This window comes from Theropithecus gelada, chromosome 2 (assembly GCF_003255815.1).
Source record: "Theropithecus gelada isolate Dixy chromosome 2, Tgel_1.0, whole genome shotgun sequence".
In the NCBI taxonomy this organism is placed as follows: domain Eukaryota; kingdom Metazoa; phylum Chordata; class Mammalia; order Primates; family Cercopithecidae; genus Theropithecus; species Theropithecus gelada.
Genome location: NC_037669.1, coordinates 149,608,566 through 149,627,561, shown reverse-complemented (window position 1 = coordinate 149,627,561; position 18,996 = coordinate 149,608,566). Strand labels below are relative to the sequence as shown.

The 18,996-nt window shown below is 38.1% G+C and overlaps 1 protein-coding gene across 2 annotated transcripts in view; it reads left to right on the top strand.

Moving 5' to 3' along the window:
- The window catches only part of PLS1 (plastin 1), a 111,493-nt gene that overhangs the window by 57,287 nt on the left and 35,210 nt on the right, over positions 1 to 18,996 (top strand). For both annotated transcript variants that reach the window (XM_025377651.1, XM_025377652.1), the window contains exons 2-5: positions 5,441 to 5,546; positions 11,640 to 11,803; positions 13,230 to 13,359; positions 18,401 to 18,533. In XM_025377651.1, the coding sequence (XP_025233436.1) occupies positions 5,477 to 5,546; positions 11,640 to 11,803; positions 13,230 to 13,359; positions 18,401 to 18,533 (497 nt within the window). In that variant the 5' untranslated portion in view covers positions 5,441 to 5,476. The remainder of the gene's footprint in view (positions 1 to 5,440; positions 5,547 to 11,639; positions 11,804 to 13,229; positions 13,360 to 18,400; positions 18,534 to 18,996) is intronic.

Here is an 18,996-nt window from a genome sequence, read left to right as displayed (position 1 = left end):
AAGCTGGTTTCCATCTCCTGAGCTCAAGCGATCTGCCCATTTCGATGTCCCAAAGTGCTGGGATTACACGTGTGAGCCACAATGCCTGGCCCTAGTTCAGAGACTTCTAACCTAAAGCCATATATGATATATGCTGAGTAACTCCTATAATATGTGGTATATAGTATAAAAGAGACTCCTTTATATCTAGATTTAAACAGAAAGTGAATTAGAAGATGATTCTAATTTGTTCATCAAAGAACAATAATCATAAGATTGTACTATTTACAAAAAATCCGTTTAAGTTAAACTTTTCAGGCATTTACAGTTGAACCTGATAAGCGCTATGTCGTATGAGTACAGTTTTAGGAGAAACTGATTCTTACTCATCTTTATATCTTCATTTAGCCAAGCCAAATAGGATGTATTTGTTGAATACATGAATGAATGAATTTAAACTCCCTTACTAGGGGCCACACGTTGGGACTTTTAAGTAAGTAGTAGAAAACTCTTGGTGGTGAGTCCAACAGCCACTGAAGGCCAGTCCCAAATTGCCAATGCATGGGAATCCTCCTAGAGGATCAGTTCCTCTTCCACTTTTCTTTTTTTCTTTCTTTCTTTTTTTTTTTTTTTTTGTTGTTGTTGTTTTGTTTTGTTTTTTGAGACAGAGTTTCGCTCTTATTGCCCAGACTGGAGTGCAACGGTGCAATCGCGGCTCACTGCAACCTCTGCCTCCTGGGTTCAAGTGATTCTCCTGCCTCAGCCTCCTGAGTAGCTGGGATTACAGGTGTGCACCACCACGCCCAACTAATTTACTTCCACTTTTCTTTAAGCACAAATCATTTTAAATGGGACCTTCTTTCACCAATTAAAGCCTCTTTTTTCCTTGCCTAATCCTCAAGAGTACCATGACACAACCAAATATATATTTGGAAAGTTACACACATTCTAAAAGAGACTTTTGAAAATTTAGATAAAATTGGATTTGATCTTTTATCCTCCCTCAAATTTCTTCCTTGAGCCTTTTAAAAGTTTACCAAAGTTAGAGCAGTTCTTTATGATTGGCAGAATCTAAAAGCCTTCTTAGAACAGTTTCAGGAAAAAAAGGCAGTAGAAACAACCCTGAATTGCCATGAGACTGACAATGTAAAAATCACAACTGTTACCATTCTTTTGTACCCTTCCAGAAAATGTTTTATAAACATACTGCTGATACCATCACTCTCCTTTCCCTGCCACACTTACTTTTCTGCATCTTGTTTTGTTTTTTTGAGAGTACAGATGCTCCTTAACTTACAGAGGAGTCCCATTTCAATAAACCCATCGTACGTAAAAAGTGCATTTTGTACACCTAATCTACTGAGCCTCATAGCTTAGCCTTGCCTACCTTAAATGTGCTTAGAATGCTTACAGTAGCCTAAAGTTGGGCAAAACTTTCTGACAACATGGTAAATATAGAGTATTGGTTGTTCACCCTTGTGATCGCGTGGCTGACCGTGGCTCACCACCTCTGCCCAGCATGGTGAGAGTATCATACCACTCTCTGCTAACTGTGTATAACTTCCGCACCATTGTGAAGTTGAAAAATTCTAAGTCAAATCATCGTAAGTTAGGAGTTGTCTGTGTATCTTTTTTTTTTTTTTTTTTTTTTTTTTTGAGACAGAGTCTCGCTCTGCCGCCCAGGCTGGAGTGCAGTGGCGTGATCTTGGCTCACTGCAAGCTCCGCCTCCCGGGTTCATGCCATTCTCCTGCCTCAGCCTCCCGAGTAGCTGGGACTACAGGCGCCCGCCACCTCGCCCGGCTAGTTTTTTTGTATTTTTTAGTAGAGACGGGGTTTCACCGTGTCAGCCAGGATGGTCTCGATCTCCTGACCTCGTGATCCGCCCGTCTCGGCCTCCCAAAGTGCTGGGATTACAGGCTTGAGCCACCGCGCCCGGCCTGTCTGTGTATCTTGAAGATCCTTTTATATTTTTCTATTTGTTTCATTTTAATGTCAAAGGATTCAAAGCAACATCTTTACACTTATTAGCTATAAAAACAAAGCTTTAAAGATAGGAAACAGCGTTGTATGGGTTTGGCTTTTTTGAGAAGTCTACATGTTGCTTTTGCCTGATTATAGGAGACTAAAAATATTTTATGTAATTAACAAATTATATAAATTTGAATAGGCATGAGCAAAGAATATAACCCCAGGTTTATTTTTATCATTTCAAATGCAAGGTCAACACAAACACTGTTAATTTGCAGTCTTCTGTGGAGTGCAAATGCTAAAATTGGGCCACTATTTTTAAAACTTGAGGCAAGGGATAGCATTTTGAATACAGGAAAAGGATATACAGGATGACTGAAACCACAGAGATTCAAAGCCAGCCACAACACAACTAGCATTTTGCAGACCCAGGGAATTATGCTTAACAATCCTTAAAAAAACGATTTAATCTATTTGAACACAACATAAGTATGCCTCTAAATAGTTTTAAATATACTAAAGCTTCCTAAAGGTGAGAATCCAATGAAATGAATATTTAATGCTAAGATGTAAGAACCTGCATCTGGGGAGTAAGATGACTTCTATTTACTCCTTTTTCTACTGACTTGAGCGCTTTAGAATTTTTTAAAAAACAATATAGAATTAAATAGCGGACAGTAGTATATTTAAAACAAGACCAAAAGATTTAATTGCACATTTAATTAGAACCAGGCTCCAGAAAAATTGTAAGAGATAGAAATTTGTGATTTCGAAAGAACGCCACAATTTCTGAATAAATTTGTGTACAGATCACAAATGAGCCATACTCTTAGAGGATTTCACACAATTTAATATAATTTTTCAATGATGAATGAAATTTCAGTGAATAAATTATTTTGAAAATTGATGTGCTTCACTGAAAAATTAGGGATGATATTGAACCTTCTATATAAATACAAGTCTATAAAAGTGTATAAAAAGAGGATTTTCCACTTAGCTTCAATTCCTATTGTTTTATAAAGCACCTGTCACTTATTTTCTGAGGCATATATTAACTATCTGATAGAACTAAGTGTTTATGAGGAATACAATATAATTTGTATTCATCTTTAGCTTTACAGTGAATAGACAAGCCACTAAGTCATTTTAAAAATATTTTTATTTTTTAAATTTTAAAAATTTTAAAAATGGCTACTCTATGAAGTAGCCATTCTTTTATTCCTTTACTTTCTTAATAAACTTATTTTCACTTAAAAAAAAAATAGGAATGCTCTTACACTGTTGGTGGGAGTGTAAATTAGTTCAACCGTTGTGGAAGACAATGTGGCGATTCCTCAAAGACCTAAAACTAGAAATACCATTTGACCCAGCAATCCTGTTACTGGGTATATACCCAAAAGATTATAAATCATGCTGCTATAAAGATACATGCACACGTATGTTTAGTGCAGCATTATTCACAATAGCAAAGACTTGGAACCAGTCCAAATGCCCATCAATGATAGACTGGATAAAGAAAATGTGGCACGTATACACCATGGAATACTATGCAGCCATAGAGAAGGATGAGTTCATGTCCTTTGCAGGGACATGGATGAAGCGGGAAACCATCATTCTCAGCAAACTAACACAAGAACGGAAAACCAAACACTGGGTGTTCTCACTCATAAGTGGGAGTTGAACAATGAGAAGACGTGGACACAGGGAGGGGAACATCACACACTGGGGCCTGTTGAGGGGTGGGGACTAGGGGAGGGATAGCATTAGGAGAAATACCTAATGTAGATGACGTGTTGATGGGTGCAGCAAACCACCAGGGCACATGTATACTTATGTAACAAACCTGCATGTTCTGCATATGTATCCCAGAACTTAAAGTATAATAAAAATAAATAAAAGTTGCATTGCTAGATATTGGAAGTCTTAAAAATGTAAATAATTCTACTTTTAGATATTTATCACACAGAATAAATATGGAGAAGAACAAAGATTTATCTGCAGGGATGTTCATTGAAGCATTATTTGTAATGAAAAATTAAAAGCAGTGCAAATACTCTGAAAGAGGGGATTTACCAAATAAGTTATGATATAGTAATATGTAGCCATTAAATATTATGTTGATGAACCAACATGAAAACATAGTGACAATGTGTTATTACCAACAAAAAGGTTATAATATAGTATGATCACATTGTTCTTACCCCCAAAAGGTACACATGTGTTTTAAAAGTAGGTCAGAAGGGGGCCAGGCGCCATGGATCAACATCTGTTATCCCAGCACTTTGGGAGGCTGAGGTGGGTAGATCACTTGAGGTCAGGAGTTCGAGACCAGCCTGGCCAACATGGTGAAACCACATCTCTACTAAAAATACAAAAATTAGCTGGGCATAGTGCCACATGCTTGTAATCCCAGCTACTGGGGAGGCTGAGGCAGGAGAATCGCTTGAACTCGGGAGGCGGAGGTTGCAGTGAGCTGAGATCGCACCATTGCACTCCAGCCTGGGTGAAGAAGCAAGACTGTCTCAAAAATAAAAAAAGAAAGTAGGTCAGAAGGATAAAGACAACGAAATGATATTTGTCGATATTTCTGTATAGTAGGATTATGAGTAATGTTAATTTTCTGTTTGGGACATTCGTTATCAATTATTTTCTGTAATGAACACACACCACCTTGTGACTTTTCCTATAGCCCAGTTTTACATAATTTTTTCCTTTTTAGTTTGTCTTACCTGCTCAGAATATGAAGCCCCCCACCCCCTCACCACTCAACTTTCAAAGGCTGAGACAGGAGGACTGCTTGAGGCTAGGAGTTTAAGACCAGCCTGGATAACATAGTGAGATCCTGTCTCTACAAAAAACTTTTAGCTGGGTGCAGTGGCAGGAGGCTGAGGTGGGAGGCTCACTTAAGCCTAGGAGTTTGGGACTGCAGTGAGCCACGATCATGCCAAAAAAAAGAAGAGCCCCACAGACCCTCAGAGACTTCACACGGGGGAGGAGAAAGAATGTGGCAGTGGCTGAATATTGTAAAGCTGAATGTTAAAACCACACATCCCATTATAAGATAAGCAGATTCTGAATTTACCTTTTTTGTGGACATTATTCGTGTCTTAAAAAGTTTTACTTTCTGACCTTATGCTGTACATTTATAAATGCTCTACTTTTCTCAAACTTGAAATGCATTGCTTGTTTTCTTGAAATTTTGGGGCAAAATGCAAATAGAAATTAATATTAATTCATTAGGCTGTTGAGAAATACCTGTGTAAAAGCACGAGGTGAGAAAAACAGGTGTTTCTTCCCCTTACTGAGTCTCAGTTATAGTTTGGCTGGCCTATGCTGAGAGATTGTTACCAGGGGACCTACTCCTATTTGTTCTTTGTCAGCCATATCTCATAGATAATTTCTCCTAGAGAATGTACTTCCTCTGTACCTTATATTGCTTAGATAAATGTTTCCAAAGGTTTCATGCTCTTTTTATAATATTGCTTTTTCTAGATATAAGGACCTGAAGATAGTCTTTTCTGTCCAAAGATGGAAAACAGTACTACTACCATTTCTCGGGAGGAGCTTGAAGAACTACAAGAAGCGTTTAATAAAATAGGTATGCTTGAGAAAAAGTAAATACGATATTACTGGTCTGCTTGATGTCAGACTCCAGGAATGGAACAATACCTTTTATTTCATCTACCACCACCCAATTACCTCCAGATTTATTCCTTTTTTTCTATCTAGGTTTCACTGGATTCTTTCTTTCTGAAAGATAAGCTAAGACTGGCTTGAATTTCTAGGTGAATTGGACTTTGAATTCTTTGATCATTTCTTTACAGAGGATAATCCAGGTTAATGAATGACAGTGTAATTGAATACACTTAACACGGTATCCTTATTACAGAGAGAAAAAAATATAAAAATACTTCCTTGTGTATAAACTGAACTCTGGCCTTCACATCTTTGTCACTAACTATAACACTTTCTGACTTCATGCAGAATATTTTTAAAATCTCAGTATTGTTTTTAAATTTCATGTATCTTATTTTCCTTCTCCCACATGCATAATTTAGAAAGTCTTAGTATTGTTTTTAAAGGCCGTATGCCTTATTTTTCTTCTTTCACTTTTTATAGCCATTTAGTGTTTTGTCTTTATGACATTATCATTTTGACAGTTTTGTATTTTTCTTCCAAAAAATGTTCCTCATACTCTGTTGGATCTCAGTTCTTCTGCAGTTTGCTCTTAGGAAACCCATGGTAAACAAGGAGAATACAAATACCTTTTTTTTTTTTTTTTTGCTTTAGTTTGCAAATGCATGCAAGTGAAAGGTGAACCCAGTGAAAGGTGAGCGCAGTGAATAGACATTGGGACAGTGACACCACCACGTTTGCCCCTTACTCATCAAGCTCCTTCTCTAGTGTAATAGAGCCCTCCATGAGAAACAGTCGTGTGGTAGATCAGGGAGGAGAAAATGATCACCGCTGGTCTTGTGCTTAGATTTCTCACAAACCTAATAATGACTAAAGTTAATGTGAATAAAATATCATGCAGCATGAGTTTTATTGACCAAAACAAAGAAAAAAAGATATGTTTAAAAAAATAAAGCGCTCCAAAAAAAAAAAAAAACTGTAAAACTCAGGAAGCTCATGTTTTACAAATCATTACTGTGAAATAAAGTAAATTCTACAGATCTCTGGGCTATTCCATTTCTCCCTGGGAATGGCATATTTGTCATTAGAGCATTGTATGTATATGGTACGATTTTCAGAAAACAGTCATACATTTTATAGAGAATTATATGTAGTGTCCAGAATCTTTTCAAGACAAAAACTGGGCAATTGTTGAAATGTTCTGCTCATTTTGAGCGTTGAAACAGAGGAAGTAATAAAAATGTATCTCGTAGTTTGTTATTTCTGTTATTTTATAGATGCAGTTTGGTAGCTTGAATAAAAGTTCTACCTAGGTCTTGGTAAAATAAATGAATTAGTAATATATTTGCTTTGTTTAGCACACCAACTGTAATCTTTATGACTCATGAACATATTAATATAATCTTGCAATATTTATTTAATGACATATTGAATAAACAATTCACTGATGGAACAATTTTTTTTTAAACAAAAGCTTGTATGGAGGGCTGCCTTTCAATAGATGGTAGTGAGGGAGCTGCTCTGCTTTGTACAAAATCCCAACCCAGAAGCAGGTCCTTGATAGAACAATTTTGACAGCAAGATAATTTGTTCTGTTTGAGCAAAGCAGTAACACTAGCAGAATATGTACTTGCTGACTTTATTTACAAGACAAACTGCTACTCTGTGAACTCAGAAACCTCTGCTAATTCCTGGCACACTTTTCTCAGGGACAGAGGGACATGGCCATCCAATGTTATTAGATGGAGTATTTTGGGGCCACTGGAGAGAAGGGGGAAGTTAAAATATTTCTCAGTATTGTTTCTTTTTGAAATTGTGGTTAAATATACATAACAGAATTTACCATTTTAACCATTTTTAAGTGTATGGTTCATTAGCATTTAGTACATTCACATTGTTCTACATTCATCACCACCATCCCTTTCCCAAACTGAAACTCCATATCCATTAAACAATAACTCCCACTTCCTGCTCCCCCAGCCCCAGGTAACCATCATCCTACTTTCTGTATGAATGTGACTACTCTAGGTACCTCATATAAGTGGAATCACATATTTGTCTTCTTATGACCGACTTATTTCACTTAGTACAATGTCCTCAAGGTTCACCCATGTTGTAGCGTGTGTCAGAATTTCCTCCCTTTTTAAGGTTGAATAATATTTTATTGTATGTATATGCCACATTTTGCTTATCCACTCATCCAGTGATGGCCATGTGTGTTGCTTCCACCTTTTGGCTATTGTGAATAATGCTATGAACATGGGTATACAAATACCTGTTCAAGTCCCTGCTTTCAATTATTTTGAGTGTAAACATAATAGCGGAATTGCTACATCATATGGTAATTCCATATGTAATTTTGGGGGGGAACTACCATACTGTTTTCCATAGTGGAAGCACCATTTTACATTCCCACCAGTGGTGTACCAGGATTCCATTTTTTTCACATCCTCACCAACATTTGTTTTCTGTTTTTTTTTTTTTTTGGATAATAAGCATTCTCCTGGGTGTGAAGTAGTATCTCATTTTATTTGCATTTTCCTTATGACTAGTGATGTTTAGCATCTGTATGTGCTTATTGGCCAATTGTATATCTTCTCTGGAGAAATGTCGTTTCAAGCCCTCTGCCTATTTTTGAATCAAGTTGTTTTGTTTTGTTGTTGCCGAGTTGTAAGAAAGTCTTGTTTTCTTTTCACACTGTGACCTTTATGGTTATTTAATCTAAGCCTTTATTTCCTCACTTTTAAAATGGGGATGACATTAGTAACCACCTCAAAGTTATTGTAAGAATTTCGTGAGATGGCCAGGCGCAGTGGCTCACGCCTGTAATCCCAGCACTTTGGAGGCTGGGGCAGGCAGATCACGAGGTCAAGAGATTAAGACCATCCTGGCCAACATGGTGAAACCCCATCTCTACTAAAAATACAAAAGTTAGCTGGGTGTAGTGGCTTGCACCTGTAGTCCCAGCTACTCAGGAGGCTGAGGCAGGAGAATCACTCGAACCCCGGAGGCAGAGGTTGCAGTGAGCTGAAATCGCACCACTGCACTCCAGCCTGGCAACAGAGCGAGACTCTGTCTCAAAGAAAAAAAGAAAAAAAGAATTTCATGAGATAAGTCAAGTTATTAACAAGTCACTTGGCTAAGCGTATATGTTCATTAAGTGGTTTCTGTTAGTTCTTGTCATGTCACACCAAAACCACAGAGGGCCTACGGATGGAGCTGGGAGCTTAAGTCCCCATATCTGTCTTCAGAATCCTAGCTCTTAACTAATCTTGTTAGTTTAACATGATAGTTATTAGGCAATAGCTTCCTCAGTCTTGTTTATTTTAAAATATTTCCTACTATTATGCTGGTTTAGAAATAAGCCAGCCTAATCTATGTGTATATTTCAGAATTATGGGAAACAGTTCTGAACTGGTGATGTAATGAGATTTTTCTCTAAATTCAAAGAAAGCAATATTATTGCAATATCAAGCAACTTAGCTTCCTAGCTGACTTTTGCAATTATACCAATATTTTGGTTATCAGTGGTTCTAGTTTAGAAATATTCTATCATTCTGAACAGTATTAATTCTAAAACTTTCATATGAGCGTTCCAAAGAAAAATTTCTCTCCTAACCATTAATTCAGTGAGTATGGCATCTCTTTTATTAAGAATAACAAGAAATATAGGAAACAAAGCAGCTATTACCAGATGAGCAAAGAGAGCCTATCCAAGGCAGATCCAGGCAACAAAACAATGCAAAGCTCTGCTGTCAACTCTGGGCAGAAGTGTTTTGTGTCGCCTTTGTTCTGAGTCAAGAAGCGATACCCAGTCTCTAGGGAAAACCTAGGGAAGGGCATCTCTCAACGATGACATGAAAACACCTGGAAACCTGTTTCCCAAAGTCCAAATATAGTTGTGAATTTCTGGAACACCTAATCTCAAATGACATCAAATGATTCAGCATATGTAATGGTATCATGAATACATAATGAAGCAGCAATGAATTATTGACAGATTAAACAGAATTGCCACCAAGTGAAATGTAGAACACAAATATCTTATGTGTATTTTACACAGCACACATATTTTATATGGAATGTGGGGTCAGCAGATTCATTTTCTAAATTCCCTCAAGAAGTTAAAGTCTGAGTGGGTGCTCCCTTTTTAGCTATCTGTGACTTCCTCATGCTTATTCCTCTTTTTTTTTTTTTTTTTTTTTTTGAGATGGAGTCTTGCTGTGTTGCCCAGGGTAGAGTACAGTGGTGCAATCTTGGCTCACTGCAACCTCTGCCTCCCAGGTTCAAGTGATTCTCCTACCTCAGCCTCCTGAGTAGCTTTGATTACAGGTGCCCGCCAGCATACCCAGCTAATTTTTGTATGTTTAGTAGAGACAGGGTTTTGCCATGTTGGCCAGGCTGATCTCAAACTCCTGACCTCAGGTGATCTGCCCACCTCGGCCTCCCAAAGTGCTGGGATTATTGGCTTGAGCCACTGTGTCTGGCCTCTCCCCCCCATGCTTATTTCTTTGATGCTTAGTCATGTGCTAAAACTGAGTTTTCTATCAGAGTAACAGTACCCTTAAAATATATATGGTGGCCCTAAATCTATGGGGATATAGCAGGGAAACCCACCCCGATAATTCTTTGTGGGTTCTTTTCTATCTTCCCTAAGTGTCAGCCAGTCTGAGAAATAAAGGGAAGAGTACAAAAGAGAAATTTTAAAGCTGGATGTCCAGGGTAGACATCACATGTCAGCAGGTTCCGTGATGCCCCACAAGCCACAAAACCAGCAAGTTTTTATTAGTGATTTTCAAAAGGGGAGGGAGTGTACGAATAGGGTATAGGTCACAGAGATCACATGCTTCACAAGGTAATAAAATATTACGAGGCAAATTGAGGCAGGGTGATATCACAGGACTGGGGTGCAATTAAAATTGCTAATGAAGTTTCAGGCATGCATTGTCACTGATAACATCTTATCAGGAGACAGGGTTTGAGAGCAGACAACTAGTCTGACCAAAATTTATTAGGTAGGAATTTCCTCGTCCTAATAGGCCTGGGAGCGCTATGGGAGACCGGGGCTTATTTCATCTCTATCTGCAACTGTAAAAGACAGACGTCCCTAGAGTGGCCATTTTAGAGACTTCCCCCTAGGAACGCATTCTCTTTCTTAGGGATGTTCCTTGCTGAGAAAAAGAATTCCAAGATATTTCTCCTATTTGCTTTTGAAAGAAGAGAAATATGGCTCTGTTCTGCCTGGCTCTCAGGCAGCCAAGACTTTAAGGTTATGTCCCTTGTTCCCTGAAAATCGCTGTTATCCTGTTCTTAAGGTGCCCAGATTTCATATTGTTCAAACACATGTGCTCTACAAACAATTTTTGTGCTGTTAATGCAATCATCACAGGGTCCTGAGGAGACATACATCCTCAGCTTATGAAGATGATGGGATTAAGAGATTAAAGTAAAGACAGGCATAGGAAATCACAATAGTGTTGACTGGGGAAGTGATAAGTGTCCATGAAATCTTCACAATTTATGTTCAGAGACTGCAGTAAAGACAGGCGTAAGAAATTATAAAAGTATTAATTTGGGGAACTAATAAATGTCTATGAAACCTTCACAATTTATGTTCTTCTGCCATGGCTTCAGCCGGTCCCTCTGTTTGGGGTCCCTGACTTCCCGCAACAGAGATAAACTCCATTTAAATATATACAAGGGTTTTGTTTTGTTTTTGTTTTTGTTTAAGAGATGGGGTCTCACTCTGTTGCCTAAGTTGAAGGGCAGTGGTGTGATCATAGCTCACTACAGCCTTGAACTCCTGGGCTCAGGTGATCCCCTCACCTTAGCCTCCCAAATAGCTGGAACTACCAAGCCTGATTTAAATATGAGTTTTTAAAATAAAGCATATAGCATATTCTGTACAGTTTAGATACAGGAAAAAAGGTTACTGCCACCTGTGAAACAAATGTGGAAGGCTCTGTCTGCATGTCTGTGAGTCCTCCCAAAAAGCCTTCTTAGTGTACATCTTCAACAAAGATTACAAAATATATTTGATGATATATCTTTACAGATATTGACAATAGTGGGTATGTCAGTGACTATGAACTTCAAGACCTGTTTAAGGAAGCAAGCCTTCCTCTGCCTGGCTACAAGGTGCGAGAGATTGTGGAGAAAATTATATCAGTTGCTGACAGCAACAAAGATGGCAAAATCAGTTTTGAAGAGTTTGTGTCAGTAAGTAATCTCATCCTTTTGGGCTACTGATAATCTTGCTTAAAGCAGAATTGTAATAATGTTATCACTAGCTTTGGTTAAATCCAGCTTCAGAGGCCAGAAAAAGGACTGCTTTAAAATGATGATGATAATGACAATAACTATTATTATTGAAATAATTTCCACAACTAATTCATAAAACAAAGGAAAAAATTATTCTCAAATTGTTGGAATGGAAATCAGATTTAGATAACAGTAATTCATTCCCTAGAATAACTAGGTGAGTTCAATGCTTATTGTCCATTAATATAATTGAATAAATATTTATGAAATATAAATTGACTTTGCATTCTTTATTGATTAAGCAGATATTGTAGCTCTTCTCTTCCTAGAAACTTTGCTAGGCACTGTGAGTAATTTGATGAGTAAAAAGAAACGTGATTCCTGCCTTCATGGAGTTTATATGTGTTGGGGAGACTGCAATGCACAAATTGATAGAAGATAACTGAGAATTGCTATGACAGAGTGGTACAGGTCCTGTGAGAGTTTGTGGTAGAAGGAATTGAATTTGGAGGCGAGGCTGGATAATGCAGGGACTCAGGGAAGGTATCCCTACAGCGTGAAGACTGTGATGTGTTCTGAAGAAAGATTTTAAAAGTGGGTTGCAGGAAAATGAATAATGTGGGAGACAGGTAGACATGACAGCATGTGTAGAGGCCCTGTGGCTTTAGAGATGGTGAGTATTCTCAAGCAACTGAAAGAATGTTTGTGTGGCTGGAGCTGAGATGGTAAGGGTAAGGAATGTAGCTGGGGAAGTCAGTCAGAATCAGGTCACACAGGGCCATGTCGAATTTTTGTTTTTATCCTAAAAGCAATAGGAAGCCAATGAAGTGAGAAGAATAGAATGTGAAGTGACAAGATCAGATTCGCATTTTTAAAAAACCCAATCACTTTGCTGCATGCAGAACTGATTGAATTCAGTCTTGCCAATCTCTGGTGAGTCCAGTGAGAAAGTGATTGGGAAAGGGAGTTTCTGTAAGCCTATGTTATTTCCTTTAAGAGCTGACTTATTTTAACATGAATACATTTGAGATGTCCAGCCAGGAAAATATCTTCATTAAGGCATTCTTTTATTTTTAGCATGTAGTTAGTTATATCTTAGGTTTTCAGTACAGAAGATTATGGCAACCCAAGAAGAATAATTTCAGTGTGTTCAATTTAAGCTTAGGTATAAAAAATTTATTTCACTGTTTGGGGTTCAAGTATTTGTCTATTTTGTGTTATTGGTAAAATGATGAAAGTTATCTGTGAATACAAGCGATAAGTACAACTGACTAGTATTTAATTTGATGTTATTTCTTATTAAATAAAGAAGTATAAGTAAATATCCTTCATCTTGTCAGGTTTTTGTTATCTGATTCTCAATTTTACTTATGTTCCATTCCAGCTAATGCAAGAATTAAAAAGCAAAGATATCAGCAAAACATTCCGAAAAATAATTAACAAGAGGGAAGGGATTACTGCTATTGGAGGAACTTCATCTATTTCCAGTGAGGGCACACAGCATTCTTATTCAGGTAACTGACTCCTCCAAATCTGATCTTTTAGTCACTGATTCATTCATTAAGTGACATATTTAATCAGTTCTAAGATGCCACTCATTGTGATTCATACCATTATTTTAGGTGCCATTGAGGAGAAAAAATACTGCAAGAGCACAGTATAACATGCCATTGAATTTGAAATACATGTCAGTTTCAGAGATGTCAAAATGAAAAATCCTAGAATCATTGAAATCAATGAGTTCCTACTATGGATCAGGCTCAGTCTACAGAAAAAAGATTATAAACAACAAAGTGGAAGTTGTTTGTACTCCAGCATTAGATGTATTTAAAAGTGGCTTTTGAATGGCTTTTCATCCTGACTGATGAGATGGCTTTACTTTTAGACCTGAGCTAGGAATGGTGGAGAGGCTTATATTGCAAGGATTTTTCTCTTCCATTTTCTGAGATCTGAGCTACCTGATTCACCTTTTATCTAGTAACCAAGTGACTAGAGAGCATAGCACCTGATTTGCTTGATCTCATTAATTTGCTGGACCATTGCCCAGTGGGAAATGCAGAGGCATATTAACTTTTAAGATGAGGTATCTTCCCCATATTAAGCTATCTAAGATGTCTAAGAACCTTTGGCCAAGTTCTTTTTATTCATACGAACATAATTAGAACTATGCTTTTTGGCCTTTTGACAAAATTACCTGTAACCTTTTCCCCTCTTTCTTCATTTCAGACCTGAATCTGTTAATTATCTTCTTGATTCTGTCCCTTCCTAATTGGATTTTCCTCTAGTCATACACTCAAATTTCTCTCTATTGTATGTTTTTCCTAACTTTTTCCCATAGAGGTACATAACTGTTACCTTCACTTTTTGAAAGGTATTCACCCCTTAACCCAGTTTCTGCCTGTCATTTCTACTGAAGTGGCTTCTTTTTAAAGACAAAAAACACAAATTATTGAGGTATAATACACATTCAGCAAAGTGCTGTAATCTTAAGTATACGGCTCAATGAATTTTTCCATGTGTATATATTCATGTAGCTGCTAACCGGAACAAGATATGGAATCTTTTCATCACCTGAAGACTCCCCCATTCCCCTAGTAGTAACTATTCTTCCCTAGAGATTACCTCTTTTCTAATGTTTGTCACCATACATTTTTGTTTACTTGTTTATTGAGGTATAAGATACATGTAGTAGAGTGTGTGACGTGTACTATTCTTTTTCTTTATTAAAAAAAATTTTTTTTTGAGACAAAGTCTCGCTCTGTCGCCCAGGCTGGAGTGCAGTGGTGCGATCTAGGCTCACTGCAAGCTCCACCTTCCAGGTTCACATCATTCTTCTGTCTCAGCCTCCCGAGTAGCTGGGACTACAGGTGTCCGCCACCATGCCCAGCTGTTTTTGTTTTGTTTTGTTTTGTTTTTTGTATTTTTAGTAGAGTTGGGGTTTCACCATGTTAGCCAGGATGGTCTTGATCTCCTGATCTCATGATCTGCCTACCTCGGCCTCCCAAAGTGCTGGGATTATAGGTGTGAGCCACTGCACCCAGCCAAAGTGTGCTATTCTTAAGTATATGGCTTGATGATTTCTTTAACCTATGAGTACACCTATATAACTATTCTCTAGAAAAAGATATGGAACATTTAATGGCTTTTATAAAAAGAAATAGCAGCTTTATTGAGATATAACTGACATACCACAAAATTCATTTTTAAAGTATACAGTTCAGTAGTTTTTAGCATATTCATAGTTGTGCAATTGTCATCACTATTTAATTTCAGAACACTTTCATTACACCAAAGAAAAACACCATACTCGTTATCAGTCACTCCCCATTTCCTTCTTCCCGAAGGCTCTGCAACCATTAAACTACTTTCTATTTCTATAAATTTGCCTATTCTGGAAATTTCATAGAAATAGAATCATACTGTAGTAGCCTTTCATTTGATAGGCTTCTTCACTGGCGTAATATTTTCAAGGCTCATCCATGTTGTCACTTACATCATGCTTCATTCCTTTTATTCTGACTGCAGCCTCGACCTCCAGAGTTCAAGGGATCTTCCCACCTCAGCCTCCCAAGTATACAACCATGCCTCCCAAATGTGCACCACCATGCCCAGCTAATTTTTCTATCTTTTGTAGAGATGCGGTTTTGCTATATCACCCAGGTTGATCTTGAACTCCTGGGTTCGAGAGATCTGCCTGTCTTGGCCTCCCAAAGTACTGGGATTACAGGTGTGAGCCATGGTACCTGGCCCCTTCATTCCTTTTTATTGCTGAATATTCCCTTCTATGGCCAATACCACATTTTGTTTATCCTTTCATCAGGTGATGGACATTTGGGTTGTTTCCAGTTTTTGGCTACTATAAATAATGCTGGATGAACATCATGAATGCATTTCTGTATGGACATACACTTTGAATTCTCATAGGCATATACTTAGGAGTAGAATTTTGTTAATTCTATGTTTAACATTTTTAAAGAACTGTCAAATTGTTTTCCAAAGTGGCTACACCCATGAGGGCGATCTGGCTGTGACATCTGTCACCCCATTGATTGCCAGGGTTGATTTGGCTGATCTGGCTGGCTAGGCAGGGTCCCCTTCCTCCCTCACTGCTCCATGTGAGTCCCTCCCGAAGCTGTATGCTCAGTTGAAGTGGACAACCATCCCCAATAGAGGTTGACTGGTCTTTGGTCAAGGGTGTACGAGTAGCTGCACTCCCCTGCTAGAACCTCCAAACAAGCTCTCAATGTCCAAAGTGGCTGCACCATCTTACATTCCCACCAGCAATGTATGAGGGCTCCAGTTTCTTCACTTTCTCACCAACACTTGTTTTTGCCCATTTAAAAAATTACAGCCATCCTAGTGGTTGTGATGTGGTATCTCATTCCTGGTTCCTATACCTGAAACATCCTTTCTTTCCTTGCCTATATTCACCTATTGAAAACCTGTATTTCAAATAGTACCTTCTCCATAAAGCCTTTTCTTGATCACCCTAACTAAAAGTGATTGCTTCTTTTTTTAAATTCTGAAAATATTGCATATATATTTCTGGTGGTGTGTGTATTTCCCTTGTATCACATTTCTTTGTATATTTGTTTTATAATTGCACTAAAAAATTCCTCAATGGCAGGTACAGTATTTTAGTGATCTCTGAATACCTAGACTCCAAATCCTTTTAAGGAGGTATGTATGAAGAGGCGAGAAGATAAGGCAGATTATGATATGTACAAAGAGGAAATATTAGTACATATTTGTGTTTTTGTTGGCTTGTGTGTGTATGTATGGATTAAATTTTGGGGGTACCTGCAAAATATTCCCTTGGGAAAATTACCTAATTCTAGGAACTGTGGCAACAATGGAGAAGGCCAACTCATTATGTGCTACCCTTTGATGGAAATGGGGATTATTTAAGGATTTATAATCTTAAATGATTTTTATATCTACAGAATAATAATAAAGCTTTACAATGTTTTTACTTTAAGTTCCTTCCTATTTTCCCTACTGCATAACTCAACAAAATTTTCTGCTTAAGATCAATGTACCCATACTAGAAGCCATGTGTTGAGAAGTTGGTGGATGAAGATGGCCAAGGATAGTGCTGGTGTCTAGATTTGTGTCAATTTTTTTGTTTGTTTGTTTGTTTTTGAGACAAAGTCTCGCTCTGTCGCCTAAGCTGGAGTGTAGTGGTGTGATTTCAGCTCACTACAACGTCCATCTCCCAGGTTCAAGCAATTCTCCCTGCCTCAGCCTCCAGAGTAGCTGGGATTGCAGGTGCCTGCCACCACACCTGGCTAATTTTTATATTTTTTAGTAGAGATGGGGTTTTACCATGTTGGCCAGGCTGGTCTCAAACTCCTGACCTCAGGTGATCTGCTCGCCTCAGCCTCCCAAAGTGTGGGGATTACAGGCATAAGCCACCGCACCCAGCCAATTCGTGTCAATTTTTTAATAGTAAAAGTTCCATGGAAATTGAGCTGTTTTATTCATTTGAATAACTCTTGACTGAATTCAGTATTTCTGTTGTAAGCTAAAAATCACAGCTCTCTAAATCTTTTTGGGGAGGATGGGTTTTATTGCCATGGTCTTTGTTTCTTGTATTTTTTTCCTTATTTAATTACATATACATATTTGACCTCTGATGGTCTGCTTCTGATTCATTAGCTTTCAGAAGCAATACATATTTGGAAATATTTTTGAATCAAACCAGATATATATTGTGCTCATTTAAGATATATATCTTCATCTTTCCTAATATATCAGGTGGAAATGTGGAATGAATTCCCCTCCCCGTCCTGTCATTTTTTTTTTTTTTAAAGACAGAGCCTTGGTCTGTCGCCAGGTTGGAGTGCAGCGGCGCGATCTTGGCTCACTGCAAGCTCCGCCTCTCACGTTCACGTCATTCTGCTGCCTCAGCCTCCCAAGTAGCTGGGACTACAGGCGCCCGCCACCGTGCCCAGCTAATTTATTTTTGTATATTTAGTAGAGATGGGGTTTCACCATGTTGGCCAGGATGGTCTTGATCTCTTCACCTCGTGATCTGCCCGTCTTGGCCTCCCAAAGTGCTGGGATTACAGGCATGAGCCACCGCGCCCCTCCCGCCCACGTTTTTTTTTTTTTTTTTGAAAGGGTCTCTCTTTGTGGCTTAGGCTGGAGTGCAGTGGCATGATCTCCGCTCACTGCAGCCTCCACCTCCTGGTTCAAGATATTCTGAAGCCGCCTCAGCCTCCCGAGTAGCTGGGACTACGGGCATGTGCCATGATGCCTGACTAATTTTTGTATTTTCAATAGAGACGGGATTTCTCCATGTTGCTCAGGCTGGTGTCGAGTTCCTGACCTCAAGCGATCCGCCCGCCTCGGAATTACTTTGGGAAGTGCTGGGATTACAGGCCTGAGCCACCACATCCAGCTCCCTTTCGTCTTTTCTTAAACCCTTTTGTGTTTTAGTAGATTTTTAATAATGGTCGATTATTATCTTTGAGCAGAAATTAACAAGTATGTTTTTGTAGTGCAATAAAGTTTGTGAAATGAGATTTGCCTACGAAGATTTTCTCCTTTCAGAGGAAGAAAAAGTGGCTTTTGTTAACTGGATAAACAAAGCCCTGGAGAATGACCCTGACTGTAAGCATCTCATACCCATGAATCCCAATGATGACAGTCTTTTCAAGTCACTTGCAGATGGCATCCTTCTTTGGTGAGTTCATCTTCTGGTTAAGGAAGCTGTGTTCTTCCTGATTACATTGATGAACATTCCATGAAAACTACAATTCAGCCGTCCATTGTCTTTTGGAATCAGTAGCTACTTAGGTCCTGGAGAATTTATATTGCATAGAAAATGAACTACTGTGTATCTATTGGAAAATTTCCAAAATTTTCTTTCAAATACAATCCCTTGTTTTTATGTTGGCCTTTACGTGTATTACTATAATAATTGCCAGGAATCTTTTATTTGTCTGATGCAGTTTTAAATATTCACAGGGTTTCTCTTTTCTTTTTCCAGTAAGAGAGTATTGATTATTGACTGGAACAGGAACATGAGGAGATGCAAAGGGAAGATATTCCTTATTTGTACCTAAATGAAAATAATGTTTTGATTCAGCCTTGTGTTATCCTTGGCTCTTTGCATTCTATTTTTTCTCCCTATATTGTAAACTCTC